The following is a 16,819-nucleotide window of genomic DNA, read 5'->3' as shown; positions in this document are numbered from 1 at the left end:
GTGAATTTTAATCACAGCTGGCCAGTGCACAGCTTCAAGCCACAGACATGCTGCTCATTACAAGTTTCTGTATTTTTTGAATTTCCCACAGACACACACTCTTATTGATATCCTTAAATTACTAAAAAGTTAGAAGAATTAATAAGAATACCTGCTTATAAGTGTCATTTTCAACAGTATAATAACAATAAGATGCACATCGTGCAATGGTTAGCTGTTTCTCATTCTGAGGGCAGAAGTAGGCCAAGGGAAGAATTAGGATTAAAGGCTCCTGTGTGGATGTGAATGTGTATTCATTCAGTCGGCTGCATGTGTGTTATCTCACTCTCGCAGCACGACATGACACTATGTCACATAGGTGATTATAAATTACTTTAACCAACCACTGAAGTGAGACACACACACAAAAATCATATGGGAATATTTGTTCTACTTTAAATATTCTGAAAGTGTTTATAGCACTCTGATCACTTGATGAAAAATCTACAAAAATCTCACCTTCAATTTGAATATAATTGGAAAAAGTTATTTTTAGACTAGTAGCTGTCTTTTTGTAGCCATGTCCTAGTCTGCTCACATCTGCCTTGCTTGACAGGCATAGTTTCTTGTATTTCCCATTTTGAAGAGCAAATAAGAGAAATCAGCATCTATTATTCCCTAGAAAAACAGGAAGTCGTGGTTTATTAATAGAAAGTTCCTAAGAAGTTTGAGTTGCTTAATAGGTTCAGTTAGTTCTATTTTAATGTAATCACCAGGCTTAGCATCATTGCAAAGGCAGTCATTATGCAACAGAAACAGAAAAACCTTGATAAATTCAATTTATTCCTCCGTGAATGACTACACTCAATTCACAGATTAGATTTTTCAACATTTTTTAGTGCGAGGTTCTACTTAGGCAATAAATGATTAATTTTTTACGTAGCTCTACTAGAAGTTGGGGATGTTGTTTGAAGCTTCATTTTTATTCGAACAGCACTTCTCTTTCAGATTGTATTATTCTGAAATCTTTGATGGCTGCAAGTCGAGTAGTTTGTGTCTTCTCTGAAGTATCTCCAAAGAAATTGCAACTAAGGGAAACTGAACTTATTTCTGATGCGAAGGTTTTTATTAAAGCAATATGTGAATGATCCCTTTGTAACCCATGTGAGGTCTGAAATACCAGCTAGTTGGTCTCCAAGTCAACAAACATCTGCATTTCTAGCTGGGAGCGAGATGATGGGTGAGCTGTGAGGCGCGGGCCATGTTTCATTAGTTCTGGGTGACTGGGACAGACTTTAATATGATGTACGCCCAGCATGGGACAATTAGAGAGGTAAACACAAGTAAACACACACAGCTGTTGTGGGATTGTAGCTGACGAGATTAGAAACATTGAGAGAAATGGGTTAGTGTCCTGCAGGGGTCTAACAGCAAACTCAGGAACAGACTGCTTGGACCAGCTCCAGTCTTCATTAAAGGAAAGACAGTGAGGGAAAGCAGCTATCAGCCTCAATGTGAACATATTGATTCATTTGTAACCTTCCTATGCAACAAATCACTTTTAAAAGCTGCAGGCTACATGTTACTGGTCAACTTGAAAAGCTGTTGTAATATTATGGTACTGTGTTAGAGAAGCTGAAAATATTCAATACTGAAGCTTGCATACTCTTCCCATGTATTATAATACTACAACAATGGAGATGTTTTCAAACAAAATTACAAAAAGGAAACACCTATTCAATTGAATAGATGCTTTTTAGTAAATTGTATAAAATCTAAATCTGAAAGAGACTTATGTGCATTTAAGTCACCATGTATATCAACCTAAAAATACAGAGATACACAGAGAAATCTGCTTTTGACCAGAATTAGTAGATGTTCAGCTTGATTTTATCAAATGCTCTGCAGCTGGATGAGTTGAGCCACTCATTTAGAGAAGAATTCTCCAAAGTGCAAAGAGAAGTATGTCATATCCTTCAGGATCATTTTTATTTTTTGCAAGCTGAACTAATGCACTGTCTTCCAATTTGCAGCCTTGAATTGTTGTAAGTGACAGGACTATGCACAACAAGATTATTTTTGTCCAACCCGCTTCATATGGTCACCTGGACTAGAAAAAGGTGCTGCAGTAGATTATTTCGTCGAAAGAGAAAATTGCTGTTATAGAATAAAAAGGTGATAGCAACACTTGTAATTATCTTGGTATGTTGCTGTATTTGTCGGTGTATAAATGTTAGAAATGTATTGAGGAAGAAGCGAAAATAGATATCTTAGAAAGATAAGGTTGAACACCTTGTTGTAGGTAAGGGTAGAAAATAAACAGGGATCTGTTTTTCTGTTGTGTTTGACAGATGGAACTATAAAGCGAATCAAATTTATTAATACATGAATCATTACACCACGTAACCCAGATTCTTTGGAGAAAAGCTGATGACAACCACAAGCAGAAAAATTCCTCAAAAAACAGTCAGAGCAAAAAAAAATGAGGCACTGAGCAACCAAAGTGTGATAAATCAGCAGTTCCCTAATGAAGGAACAGGATATTTCTGTGCGAGAACTGCACTTAACTTCACACTTTCTTTAATAATGCACTTTCTGTTTAATATTGATGACTAAATTCAGGCTATTTTTCCAATTAATTTTTGAAATTTTCCTCTTTCACTATATAACTAAATACCTTTTAAGTACAAAGAGGTTTCATAAGGAAGGGGAAAATTGAGAACAAAGCAACATAATTTTGTAAACATATCAGATTACAAAGGCCTAATAAAGAGTCACTACATGCTCCTTCAGGAAGAGGGATTGCTCCAGATTCACTCGATACAATCAGCTGAGTTTCCTTAGATAGAACTTTCTTTCAACCAATTAGCATAATATGCTGAAATGCCTAGAGGTTTAAACTAAAAAGTAACAAGCTGATTAGCTAATTCTCCTGTTTTTGTGACTTACTGTTCAGCAATAATGTAGCCTTCCTCCACGGGTGTGCATCTGACACCTGCCACTTCTACGTTGTCCACCATGTCTGAGAAAGCAAGGCCAAGGTTTGTGCCATAGATAGTCACCCGAGTTCCCCCCTCTGGTGGTCCAGCCATCGGAGTCACCTGGAGGACACAAAAAGCAACTTGTCAAAAGAGTATTTGTACAATGTTTTGAATAACCAGCACAGGCAACAGAACATGTTTGTGTAAATATGTTGTGCTTCTTAAAACAAATAATGTCAGGACTTGAGGTGAGTTATTGTTCCAAGAGGGCATTGAAGTCACAAAAGTAGCTAAAGCACAACTTTGGCTCATCTTTATGTTTAAACATGGTAACACTTCAGGGTCGTTAGTATTTGGGTGTGGGGTACAAGCCTCTCCTCTATGTCTCCCATCTCACTTTGCCCAGAACTAAAGTTTTAGAATAACAATTTATAAGTGGTCATATTAAAATGTTAATCACAGGCAGATCTGACTTGCAACAGAGCTTATAAATCCATTGTTAGGGTGCCAGTTTGTTGGGTCTCCAAGCTACTGCTCTGAGTTTTTCTCTTCCTTGCTGGATAAGCCACAATATAAAGTTTCGATTTACTCCTTAACTTTGACATGGTGCCTTTGCATTCACCGCTTTTCTTTGGGACGACATTGCTCTGATGCCTGGGCTTGTCCATCAAATGTTATTTTTATTAGGGTTTACCAGAATTAACACTAAGCAAACCACTTGCACTGACTACACAGATCAGCTGTTTAATCTGACAAAGTGTTTCTGACCAAAATAAATCCTTGGTCGTTTCATTAGTTACATCCCAGATTTCCAACTGTTAACCCCACCCACATCTCACTCCAATCTGCACTTGAACATCAACAACCAGTAAAGATTTCCATTTCATAGACAATAATTAAGTAATAAAATTCACAAAGAAATGAAAGGGATTAACAACACCCGGGATATCTGCTTGATCAGCATCTTCTGCTGTTGCCATTAATGGATAATGTAACAAGGGGCAATATTAATGGTTAGCGTAGGCCACCTACTCATAAACTGCAATATGGCTTCCCAGCATGACCTTGGCACAGTGTGGCAAAGTGCCTTCTGTGCTGCAAAGCCACACTGAATAGTCGATCTGGCATTCATCCAGCACTTTAGACCCCAAAAAAAGGGATTGAAAAAAAGAGTAAGAGAGTAAAAATAATGTTTGTGGGCAGGAAAGGGCGTTAACAAAAGACAGCAACTAAGAAAGAGGTGGTCAATAGGGAGGAGATGTCACTTGGCTGTGTAGCTGCCAGTGCAACGTAAACAATCAATATGTTATTACTGGCCACTCATCCAAAAACAAAAACCAACACAGAGTTTTAACCGGTCACTGATGTGCTGTGCACCCTCCCCACTCCGCCCGGTACACTCACCGCAGCTTTGCCGGTTTCCCTGTGGGACGCCAGCATTGTAATCTAGATTCAGCGGACATTAATTGCTCTGGATGTAAAGTAAGTGTGTCACTGCACTGCCTGAGGGGTCTGAATACATGAATTTTTTAGCAATGCTTGGGCATGCAGGGTATAGAATGGGGGAGAAACATAATGGCTAAATATATCCATGTCATCTATTTGAGTAGACTTAGTGACAGTTACATAAGCATTGTAGTGGCCTGAGACAGCAGGAGTGAAATGGAGAAGACAGACTGAGCACTTGGGGTGGGGTGGGTAGCGTTGGTAGGTTAGTGATCCCACTCTGTTCTGTCCCATAAGCCAAGATGGGTGACAGGTGAGGCGGAGATGGTGTTGCTATATCACAGATGGGAAAAGCTAAAAGCTTGAGAGACCTCCTCTCTCCTACCCTAAAGGCTGAAACAGACCCTTTCCTGTGGTGAAATAAGCACAGGAAGTCTAATCCATGCATGAAACCCATTTGACTGAGCTCCCCATTGGCAGACAGAGGCTTGATTCATCAGGATCACAGAAAATCAACCACTTCAAAGGCACACGCCACCAGTGTCTCCAGGCTGCAAGGAGCTTTGTCTCGGCATTCCTTACATACACAAAGGGGCTAAATCTATAATGGATCCTTTCTGTACACAAGACTCTGCTTTGATTGCCAGTAAACCTGATTCTAATGACCTTTACGTACAGGAAGGAATCTATTAAAATGATATGCTGTAGATAATCTCATCAGTAGCATCATCTTAGCATCGCTTGAGTTCTTTTATCACCTTGTCTACAGTGTCTAAAGGGCTGGTATTTCTTGGACCTTTTCACATGTAATCTTATAAGCAGACATTTTATTCCTTTTTGTGTGATAGACAACACAAAGCACTACATAACTGAAGAAGAAAAAAGATGATATTGCCTTTTCATTTTTTAAAAGAAATAAATATGTGAAGAAAGAGGCATTAGTCAATACTTCAAAACTACCATTTGCTCTTTCTCTCACTATTAAATTTTTTTTGGCCAATTCCTCTGTACAGAAAAACTGAATCTCATTCATTTTGGATCGTCTATCCACAGCAAATTTCAAATGTTGACAATTCTCAATAGGATTTAAACCTGGGCTTGACAGGGTTATAATACTGGATGTAGATGTTTCGACATAAACTGCTCCACTTCAGTTCTGACTGTACAGATTGTTCTTCCAATAGAAGATGAACTTTTGCAAACGTCTCGGCACGTTTTTCCAGCCTGAAATAAGTTCCTGCTATTTCCTCAGTAACTCCAGTCAGTTACCCCGTCCCTCCTGAAAAAAAGTATTCCTCATCATAAAGCTACCAACACCATGTTTAGCTGTGGGAACATGGTGTTGGTAACATGCGACTTCCTCCTCCAAACACCAACTTATGAGTTTTAACCATCATGCAGACTTCCAGAGGAAGCCTCATTGGACATGCATGCACACCTTAGTGCCCTTATTCCTTCTTTTACCACCCAGTGCTACCAATCCACGCTTCCTGTGTAATCCTTTTACAAGTACTGCGGCTGCCTGTGTGACATTGTCACACTGTCAATGGAGGGTAATTCCCAACAAACAGCAAGCCTGCATACACACTGCTATCCCAGCATCCCATTAGTGCACTTTCTCCAGTCTAATCTATGTCCTTTGAACACAGGGGACCAGATTACTGGCCTCCTATTTGCTTTGACATCCCATCATATTTTGCCAAAAGCATTATGCAGAAAGACTGTCTAAATTGAAAGGAGATGTTCAAATCTTCAAGAAAGAAATCATTATAAAAGAAATATTTTGTAGGAAGCTATGCATTTAAGCTGGAGGGAGGAAGAGACAATGTTCTGATGTGAAAAGCCTGGGGTTGCCTATCAGTGTGGTCTTGACATATTCGGCTGAAGTAATTGTAGGAAAAGATGTGCTGATGCAGGCATGGCTAAACCCAATATACACAGCAGAGAGTAATCCACCATCCCAAGTGCCTTCAGGCCATGCAAGTCTGGCATGTCACTGCAGCTACAACTGCTGAATTTTCCAAGACAATTCAGGAATAACATTTAATCATCACATCTATCATTAAAAGTTAAAATATCAGCACTTTTCCCCCCTGTGTTCCTGTTTTCTGTTCACCGTTTCATATAACTTCCCAGTCACTCCACACAGAAGCTGCATCCCCCTCTCCTTTTACAGCATATTTAGCTTTGGAAATAAAATAAAGTCTGACACAGCTTAGAAGCTGGCAGCTAATCTCATTGTCTTTAGCCTCTACTCAGACTAATTTGAGCATGTCACGTTTAATTGTGAGTAAAATTTAATGGGCTTGATAAAACCGCTCTGGTCACTTTTTTCTCAACAAACAGCATCCTAAATTCTTTATGGGCTCTTAAATGTCTTGTAGAGAGCTAAGAAATATGGGGTGGAAAGAGAGAGGGCTCTCAGTGTGTGCTAGGAGGAAATGTGAGGGGGCAAAAATGGGAGAAACCAGTTTTGCTTTCATTAAAACTTTTACACACAAATGCCAGTCACATTTATTGGCACCCTTTTTAAAGATGGATACAAAAAAACCTTGATATTGCACTGCAGTAGCACAATCTCACACTAAAAACTATGAACATCCTATCTGTTGTTTGAGTTCATTTAATCTGAACAATCACAGGGAAAAAATCCTTTATTTAAAAAAAATATTAGATTTTAACAAAATCACTGTTGGCACAATTACTGCTTTTGCCAGAGGCACAGCACATAGTTATGATCTATAAAAATTCACAAAGTTACAGAGAGAGATTATTTTAGATAATATGGTGAACAATTTCTTGTTTCGGGTCGGTATCCTGTTGAAAGACTCCATTTTTAGTTTACTCATTGAATTCATTTGATTTTTATTTAAAATATACTTGATTTTTTTTAAAGATCCAACAAGGTTCATTGGATCTCTGGAAGAAAAACAAGCCCACAGCATCACAGTTCCTCCATATCTGAAATTAACACACTTTTTCACATGTTTGCCCATTGTTTTATGCTCAAACCAATATAGAATGTGTGTTTCTGAAAAAACTACTCTATAGTCTCACCTCACCAAACTAAGGTCTCCGTTTAGCAAACTCCAGGCATTTACGTCAGACAGAAAGTGGCAGTTGGCATGAAGAACGCATCCGTTTTCCAAAAGTGAGCTTTTAAGATTTTATTTTACCTCCCTTATTGTTTCGTGGTAATGTAAGAATGTGGCTTCATGTAAGTTTGAGGCTGCTGACTAAAAGAAATGTCAGTTTGTTTTTTTTAATCATTTTTTCTTGATAATGAATTGGAAGTTGATCAACTTGAAAATAAGTGCGGTGCAAACAATAATCTAATTTAACTGCATTTATTTGAAAGGAAATGTTAAGATAACCAATAACTTTGCCAGCGATGATCTTGTTAAAAAAACAATTGTTTATTGCCATGGGATTTTTACCCACTAATTAAATGTCCTCAAATTAAAGGTTTGAGTGTAAAATTATGGTACAGCAATGCAGGATGTATCTAATTTAAGGGTTTCTATGCTTTATTCTGTGCACAGCTCCAACAATTAGCCTAGAAAAACATACAAGGAGGTGAAAGGAAAAGAAATTCTGAATCTGACATTTTTCTTTCCCAAGGCTACAGACCAACATTTATACAGCCTGTCAGTGGCAGGCAGGGCAGCCTCTTCACTTCGCTGTAAATGCACACAGAAGCTATGGCTAAAGCCAATTGAACAGACGCCTTTTATATGCCCGTCTAACCCCCAGCTTCATTTGATGTTGTTCCCTCTGCTGTTAGTGGGAGCTTACATCTCTTCAATATTAATGGACCATGGTGAGAGGCACCCTGGCACTTAATAGAAACATTAATTATTTAAAAGGCCTATCTTGTGGTAGGCACATCTACTAATGTGCTAGTATGTATACAAATCAGCTCATGATGGGGGCTTTGGTGCATACAATCAAAATCAAATTTATTAATAAATTCAACCCCACGGGGGGGGTGATGTCTGCTTCTTAAAGTAACTGTAATCAATGAGAGACTAGAGGGGGGTTCCGGGTGGAGCAAACTTCACAACCAATGAAAAGGAAAAAAAGAAAATAGGTGTGTCTGTGTTTGAAGTACATGCTCACGCAGAGCTGGTTTTGCACCCTACAGTCACAAAGAAATCTGACTTCAGATGGCTCAAAGTAGCCCTTTTCATTCAGAGCTCTGGTTGGCTCTGTGTAATTAACACTGGCTCAATTGTATCTTCATATATTCCTTTGTCAGATGTCAGTAAAATAAAACCACAACTCTTCCAGGTTTGATGATTTAATGTTTAATGTCTTAAAAAACCAAACTGATTTCTTGTTGAAATCAGTTTGCGGATTTCCAAGGGCTTCTGGTAAAACGGCTTTTAACACACCTCTGCAATGTCACAGCAGCTTTTGGAGTCAATCACCAATAAAAAATAAGAAAAGCAAATAAAATGCATTCCATTTCCACAGCAGTTTAATTGATTCATTTTAAATAAGCTTGAGTCTTATTCACTGTAAATATTTGTGCCTTGTTAACAAGGAAACAATCATTGGAAATATCTTAAGGTGACTCCTTGTCACCAAAGCTGCAGTTATAATCAATAGACTTCTGGATAACAACTGGATCCAGTAATCCAATATTTCTGCACTTGCAGCCCAATTTGAAATGTGCATTTCAATTTCTATTTTTAATTTGTCTCTCGTTATGGACTCCAAACCTGCTCAGGTGAGCCGTAGCCATGCAACAGTCTTTGCAAATTATTTTTGATGTGTAAACTATTTCTACTAACTCAAATGTTAAATATGTTGTCAAATGTATTAAGTCTTGCATACCAGTGGTATCTTACCTACAATCAGTGAATGCAAAAGTCAGAGAATTAAAATTTTGCAATGTGTTACATTATTTACAAGTGATCAATCCAAGTCCAGCTTAAGTTGCGCAACACATTCTCACATTAGATCCATGCAAACTAGACATCCTATAAGACTGCATTAATGCAGGTTACTTATTCAGGTCATGAGCTGCTTTGTTGGCAGCCATTTAATTTAATCAAAATACTATTGCAAACAATTGAACATAACTTGGAATATTAATAAAATGCAATATCTCAGTCAAAGTATAAACATGCATACATCCAACTTGTATAGGATGTATGCAAGTTGGCACTTACTAATGTCAGTTTTTAAAAAATGTATTCAAGGAGGAAGTGCTTTTATTGTCAAGAACCATAAGTGTTCAAATAAACACTTGTTAGTCATTTTCAACATATCCACTTCTGAACTGTGTTTAAACCATGTAAGGACCGTGTGGGGGAGATAACTCAAAAACTGTGTTCTAATTCTGGATTTAAAATCTATGTTGTCAAGACTAAAATTAAAAAAGTAAAAAACAGAGGACTGGTGTGAAGGGGAAAACAATCCTAGAATCCTGTCTTTTTTCACACAAAAAAACTGGTCAAGATAAGCAGATCAATTAACCACCGTGTTGAATTAAGTTTTTAATTGGCTAGAGTTTGATCCGAGTATGTGGCGGTGAAGTCGGAAGTCGAATGAATCTGTGTGGAGACAGAGAGGTCTGGTGGGTTAACCACAAAGCACTGGTGTGTTACCAAACCTAATTAAATAGTCAGTCCCTACTGGCCTGACTCCTCAGTGACAGCAAATGCACCAGGGTGGAGGAGAACGTGGCCTGAGCAAGCAAGGGCCCAATTATGGAAAACAGTTAACCGCTTCCAGATCACGACCCAGGTGTTGCTGAGATGGAAGATATTGAAGTAATGGGTGGGGCTTTTGAACTGTGTGGGGGAAGCAGAAGGAGCTGCCACTCATACACATGCCTGTAATCTAATGCAAGATATTTATGTAACCTTTAGAGCTATTTATTCAGACTTTTGATTGCAAAGTTCTGCTGCCAACTATTTCTATGTGCCAAAGTTACTTTCAAAGGCCTGATTTAACCTTGTGCAAAGGCAAAGAACCTTAAAACCTATGAGGAAGCATCTGTAGAGACTGCACAAAGAGAAAGCAGATGTCAAAACAACAGCCCTTTAAAACTGAATATCTCTGTCCTTGTTATGTGTAAATGCACCCCCACTTTACCCTTGCAAAAATTGTGAAGGTGAAGTGAACTCTGAGCATGACACATCCAACCACCTAAACAATTAGATGCAGATTCTTCCTCGCAATTAGATAAACCTGGACAAACTGCTGTCAGACACCAAGCGTTTAAAGATCTCACACAAGTAGGTGAGAAAAGCACCATGGGGAGCTAAGAGGAGGTTTATTCTCATTCATGCTGTTTCCAGACTAAGCAAGGGAAGAATAGAAAACCTTGTTTTCTTGCATTTCTCTACAAAGTAATTCAGACATTTTAGAGGTCAGTATTTATGTGTCTGCACAAATATGAGCAGTGTTGTCAGCTCAACTCTAGTAATGTTTTGTAAATACTAAAAGCTACTTTAGCTGCAACAAAGATCTTTAACTGTACAGTCTATCACTCCTCTGATGAAAAAAATGTGACATGGCTTTGTGTTCAGCCTCTTTCATTATGATACCCTTATATAAACTCTAGTGCAACCAATACTGCAGACTAGCCAGAACATACTATTCCCAGTGTGATTCCAGCATGAAGCAGGGGGAATGCTTCTCTTCTGTATGGACTGGGAAGTTTGTCAGAGTTAATGGGAAGGTGGATGGAACTAAATACTGGACAGTTTTGACATGCTGCCTGCAGGAACCGCCCTGCAGGCAGCCTGCAAAAGACTACAGGCTGGGGCGAAGATTCAACTGGAAGGCCAACGGCACAAAACCTACAGCCAGAGCTGCAATGGAATGGTTTATATCAAACTATATTTTTGCATACTCAAAACATATTAATGTTTACAAACACTCCCATTCTTATCTGACCGTCATGGAGGTTTGGACTTTTACATTTGTCTTGATTTTGTGCGTCTACTGAGGCACAGATCCATCACCAGTGGATGGGAAGGTTTGCTACATCAGAACCTGTTTGGCAAATAAGTCTCTGCATCTCCCCTTTAGCGAATTCAGAAAAGCCACACACCACCTGAAGCAAGTTTAAGAGCTGTTGTGCAAGTTTTAGGAAGTCATTTTGAATTTTGCAGTTTCCATCAACCTTTTCTAATGCAATATTTCAAAAAACAGATTGATGGAAATAGGGCTTGAGGGGGAAAAAATGAATACCACAATTATAAGTTTTCTCTGTGTATAAAACTCTGAAAACCATGTATCTTTTTTCTCCTGTTTCATAATCATGCACTATTCTGCTATCACATAAAATCCCAATAAAACAGCATGAAGTTTGTGTCTTTAACACAACGAAATGTTGAAAGGAATGTGAATACATTTGCAATTTGGCACTCTAAGTGCAGCACTGCAGCACAGGATGATTGTCAATGATGAATTGTGACTGAATGAAGGTCCAGATTGCAGTGGAAGCAGACAGTGACAGACTGACTACAGCTGCATCTGAGTGGGCAGGCAAGCAAGACAGAAAGCTGATTATCAGTGCAAACCTCAGTGATGCGTGGGTTGGTACACTTGACGTTCTTGGTGGACAGGTTGAGCCAGCGAGTGGTGTAAGGGTTGATGAGAGGGCAGTGATGTCGCAGTGTGCACCTTCCCTCTCCGCTGCACCAGCCGCACTGGAACTTCCTGTCTGCCTTCAGGCACATGCCACAGCTGTCCCGCTGGGCTGCACACTTATACAGGTGCACTGTGGGGTAAAGCAGGCAACACAGTAAAGACGCGGTCAGTGAATGTTTGTTAATTGTTGTTTTAAGGAAAACTGACAGCATGTTAGATGAGACAGCATCTCCTCTTCTATATTTCTATCCAGTGTAGCTCTAACATTTTATCTCATTTGCTTCTCTACCCTGTTTTCTGCAAACATCTACTGTTCTTACCTTGTATATTCTCTGGGTTGTCAATAATGAAGTTGCCATTCCACACCACTGAAAAATCCACAGGCAGCTCACTGATCCTCATTCCCTCATACAGATACTGGAGGCCAGAGTCAGCGAAGCAGAGACAGAAAGAGACAGAAGAGAGGATCACAGTGGAAAAGAGAAAGAAAGGAATATTTCAATGGGAGGTCTGGGAATTGGAATCCTCATGAGTTCTTGTATAGCAGTTGCAGCAACATTTCCTTCCTATGTTACAGCAAACTTACATCATCTCAATATCTGAGCTGACACACAGGAACCACCCCAATAAAAAAAATGGGTCAGCTGGAAACACTGAGCTTTCTTTGGTTCTCTCCTTTGTAATCACCTATTGCATTTGTCAGCTTTGACTAAACAATACTCGCAGAAACACAAGTATATGCAACATGTGGTAAAAGAGATCTGTGACGTTTTTGCCAACACTTTCTTAAAATGGCAGAGATTGGTCGAGGTCTGCGTGGATACAAACAACCACCAACATTCATTTTCCAACATGGATGCTTTCGGACTATTGGAAGACTGGAAAATGTATGCACAACTCAAAACCAAAAGGACTTAACTATTTATGAACACTCTGGAGTATTCACAAGGATATTTTGTGTGTATGTGCAAAACAGAGCGTGCATCATTTAATTCTCAAGTGCAGACAAAGGAAGGTCTGCTGCTGAAGTAGCACTACAGAACAAGCAACATCTCTGCATTCATTTAAGGTCAGCCAGGCTTTTTAAAATTCAATCTAGACAAAACTGATTTTGAAACCCTGAGCTTGGCATGCAGATTACATTAGAAATACAGCTGGTTGTAATTTTGATGCAGCAGAATTAAAACTGGAAAAATACTACCTGCTGCTCTGTGCCTTCACCAAAAAGCAGGACAGTGATCACACAAAAGATAAAATTGATGTGAGTGGGAGTCCTCCCTGAGACGGCCTGATATTGTTCTTACAGTTCTGAATGTCTTTCAAGTGCCTTTTTCTTATCTGGACCTGGCGCTCACTATTTGAAAATATTTTTCCAGACCTGTTTGATCACCTCAGCCCCTGCTGTGTTTCTGGCTACAGAGAGGACGACAGCAGGCTGATGCAAAAATAGGTACAAATTGTTTCCATCTGCTGGGCTTGATGGTTGTGTTTTGTTGTCTGAATGTATCTGTTTCATGAATCCAGAGGAGAAAAAACAGAAGATAAAACAAACAAAAAAAAAAATGAAGAAAACTCTTTCTCCATGAACTCCCATATCGGGTGAATATACAAAGCGGTTTCTAATTAAATTAGATGTTTCTACCTTTTTTTATTTTATTTAAACCTTTTATGATATTTCTGTTTTATCTAGCAAAACGCCTTAATGGTGTAGCCTTACCTAAATCAAATTAGGTAAGGCTACACCTGCTGAAATGTTCAGTGTCTGTTGCCACTTGCTCCTGTATAAGTGAACTAATAAATGACATTAAATGAGAGCACCAAATATAAAACATTCTGCAGATGTTAAAAGATAGTGGGAAAAGATATGTTTAATTTATTTTGGGTTAAAAATGTATCACATCATCAAATTAACATTAAAAAGGCACTTGTGCAATTATATCCTTTTAATTTCAGCTTAATTTCTATGACAGGGATTGGCCTTGTGCTCACTAACTATATCCTGCTTTCTCCTCTTTGTTCCCATGGAATATGCATGAAGCAAACAGCTCTGGTCTTTGAGAATACAAAGCTATTTGCTGTATAAATCTATACAAATATAGGAGTGCTTCTCCAGATAGGCATACATATCTGTTTATTTAATTGTGGACAAACTACAGGAACACTGGGAGATGCTATTTGCGTCATAAGGTCATCTCAGGTACAGATTTCCCCTCATCTCAGAAGTCAGTGGTCACATAAACTTGCAAATTACTTAAGAAGAGTCTCACTTGGTGTACGTGTGAACAAATAACACAAAACTTTCAACTCAAAAGCCAGAGAAGTGAAGACATTTACACTTGACTTAGCTAAACTTAAGGAAGCATTTCTCAGCCTACCGAACTGTTCTGGCACTGTACGCTGGAGCTGTTGAAGCGAAGGGCGGTGACTCGATGGCTGACCCCCTGGATGTGGAGGACACATTCATAGCCTCGCTGGCCAGACTGGGGCTGTGGCAGGTTCTTGGCCTTTAGGGTGATTGGCTTCACCTCCCCTGCTGGGATCAGAATCTCCTCCGAGGGCACCAGCTGGGGACAGTCCTGCAGAGGGCAGAGAGCAGAAGAGTGTCAGCAAAACAGAGAGAGGAAATTGCATTTTGGTTTGAAGGTCACCAGCAAGGGGAGAGAAATCACAATGTCACGTAGGCGTCATGAATAAGAATATATTAAAAAAAAAGGAGTGCTGTCAAAGTGAAGTATCGTTTTCAGTTTAAAGTAGAAGCACTACAATCAAAGCACTAAGTGTGTGTAAAGCCAGAATCTACCAAAGACACACAGGCATGTTTAAGCTGCTTCCATCTCACATGACTGACGTGGTCAGAGTGACATTGTTAAGACTTGTTAAGCTCAGTCGCTCTGGGGATAATGGACTGTTAATTGCTGTTGCCGAGAACAAGAGCTTTGAATGAGAGGCGGCATTTTGGAAAAATAGAGACGAGTCGATGGCTGTCTTTCAGAAGACATGCCTGGAGGCTGACAGAGAGCTGCAACACAGACAACAATGCAAGCAGAAGGAAACCGAAACAGGCTCTGTGTGTGGAGAAAACACAGGAACAGAACAGAGAATTTATCTTCTCGTGTGTGTGAGTGTTCCACCAACCTCAGAGGTGTTGACTCGTCCCTCCTGGAAGGAGCAGCTGGAGGGGTCATGGGTACACAAGTTGCGGTATTTGCACCAGTGGCAGCGGAAGGCACTGTTCACACATGACAGACACCTGGGTGAAGACAAAAACACACACAAGTGGTGAGCAGTTCACAGTCAAGAAGAGACAGAGAGCTTGCCAAAGATGGGGGCGGGGGGAGAATCACAAAGGAAATGAGTTCATGTCCCAAGTAGGCACATGCTGTTGTTGCGCCCTTGTGGCTGGCACTGTACCCAGTCACTGCAGGACCCAGCTCTGCCTGCATAAATTTAGTGCTGCCATACATTCATTCTGCATGTCTGATTTAATATTAGTCCTCACCGCCACAATCAGAGGGGGAGGAGCCAAGACGGAGGGGAAAACTTTGAGAAATGAGGACAAATAAAACATTTGCTCAGCTTGAGCCTGCAATTATTATTAGTCCAGCATTGTTTGACTGGTTATGCTTAAGCATGTGCATGTGAGTATTTTTGAATGCATAGTATACGTGTTTGCTTGGATCGTACTGAAGGATAAAACTGACAGAATTCAACAAATCAAAAAGGTGTTTTAGTAATATTTAAATGGCACAGGATGTAGTTACATCAAATAAATGAGTAAAGTACAAGAAATGCATCTAAATATTGAAATAATTTATTAAGCACAAGAATATATTTATAAAAAGTGAATAAAACTCAATTAAAATAAAATGTATTAATGTATGTAAAAAACTGAATTACATTGTGTGAATATTGAAATAAATAGATTGGTAATCGCTTACACGTTTGATTTATTAAATACATAATTAAATATTTAAATTAGTATAGTATATGTTAATATATGGGATAACTTAAATAAAACCACTGTGGATATAAATATATATATGTCAATATTTTTATGTTGTGCTGAGTATTTTTTTTTTCACACCTTGTTTCAGGTAATCTAATGTTAAAGCTAGAAAATGATAACATTGGTAGATCAAAAATCTGTTTTCACATCATTATTCAAATGGCTGTGTGAAAACATAACTCCCCCTCGCTTAAATCAGGCATTAATTGTGATTAATGCAGGTTCACTGCAAAAGAACCTGTCAGAAAACATGAAGTAGACTAAACGATTCTAAAAAGCAACACCGCATGGCCCGATGCGGAAAACTTACATGAGAAACAGATCCATTGACGTCTGTAAGTGTTGAAATGGGTACAACATTAAAGGGCAATGCTCATCAGCAGTGTCAGATGCGCATCATAAAACTGGCCATACTTTTCTTTTAATCACACAACCTTCACCAGCTGCGTCTAGTCAGCAGCCCACACTAAAAGGCCTGGTGTCCAGAGATCCTATTAAAGAGAGTTTTGAAGCTATCCAAAGCTGGAGTCCAGTATGTCTCGTCTCTGAACTTTTGTACAAAGGACCTAAAGTGTGTTAAAGGCACCAGCTAACAGTATTTGACAAGACGTGCTGTAAAACTCCCAATGGGCATTCCTCTGAAGGCTTTTGGACTCCGAAAAACTACAGGAAAAGCCATTACCCATGAGCAAAACGAAGATGGAACAGAAGTGAACCTCCCCAGTTTCCCAAAGTCATCTAAAGAGTGAATGATGATAAAATAAACCAGAACAACATTGCATAACCAACCTCAGTT

The 16,819-nt window shown here is 39.2% G+C and overlaps 1 protein-coding gene across 1 annotated transcript in view; it reads right to left on the bottom strand.

Moving 5' to 3' along the window:
* The window catches only part of plxna2 (plexin A2), a 221,762-nt gene that overhangs the window by 69,620 nt on the left and 135,323 nt on the right, over window positions 1–16,819 (bottom strand). The window contains exons 9-13 of the mRNA XM_007553638.2: window positions 15,153–15,267; window positions 14,393–14,593; window positions 12,338–12,434; window positions 11,948–12,147; window positions 2,929–3,080 (exon numbers count right to left, since the gene is read on the bottom strand). Coding sequence (XP_007553700.1) covers window positions 2,929–3,080; window positions 11,948–12,147; window positions 12,338–12,434; window positions 14,393–14,593; window positions 15,153–15,267 — 765 coding nt within the window. The remainder of the gene's footprint in view (window positions 1–2,928; window positions 3,081–11,947; window positions 12,148–12,337; window positions 12,435–14,392; window positions 14,594–15,152; window positions 15,268–16,819) is intronic.

Source organism: Poecilia formosa, unplaced genomic scaffold (genome assembly GCF_000485575.1).
Source record: "Poecilia formosa unplaced genomic scaffold, Poecilia_formosa-5.1.2 Scaffold57, whole genome shotgun sequence".
Classification (NCBI taxonomy): Eukaryota; Metazoa; Chordata; class Actinopteri; order Cyprinodontiformes; family Poeciliidae; genus Poecilia; species Poecilia formosa.
Note: the sequence above shows the minus strand (reverse complement) of the source record. Positions and strands in the feature narration are given on the sequence as shown.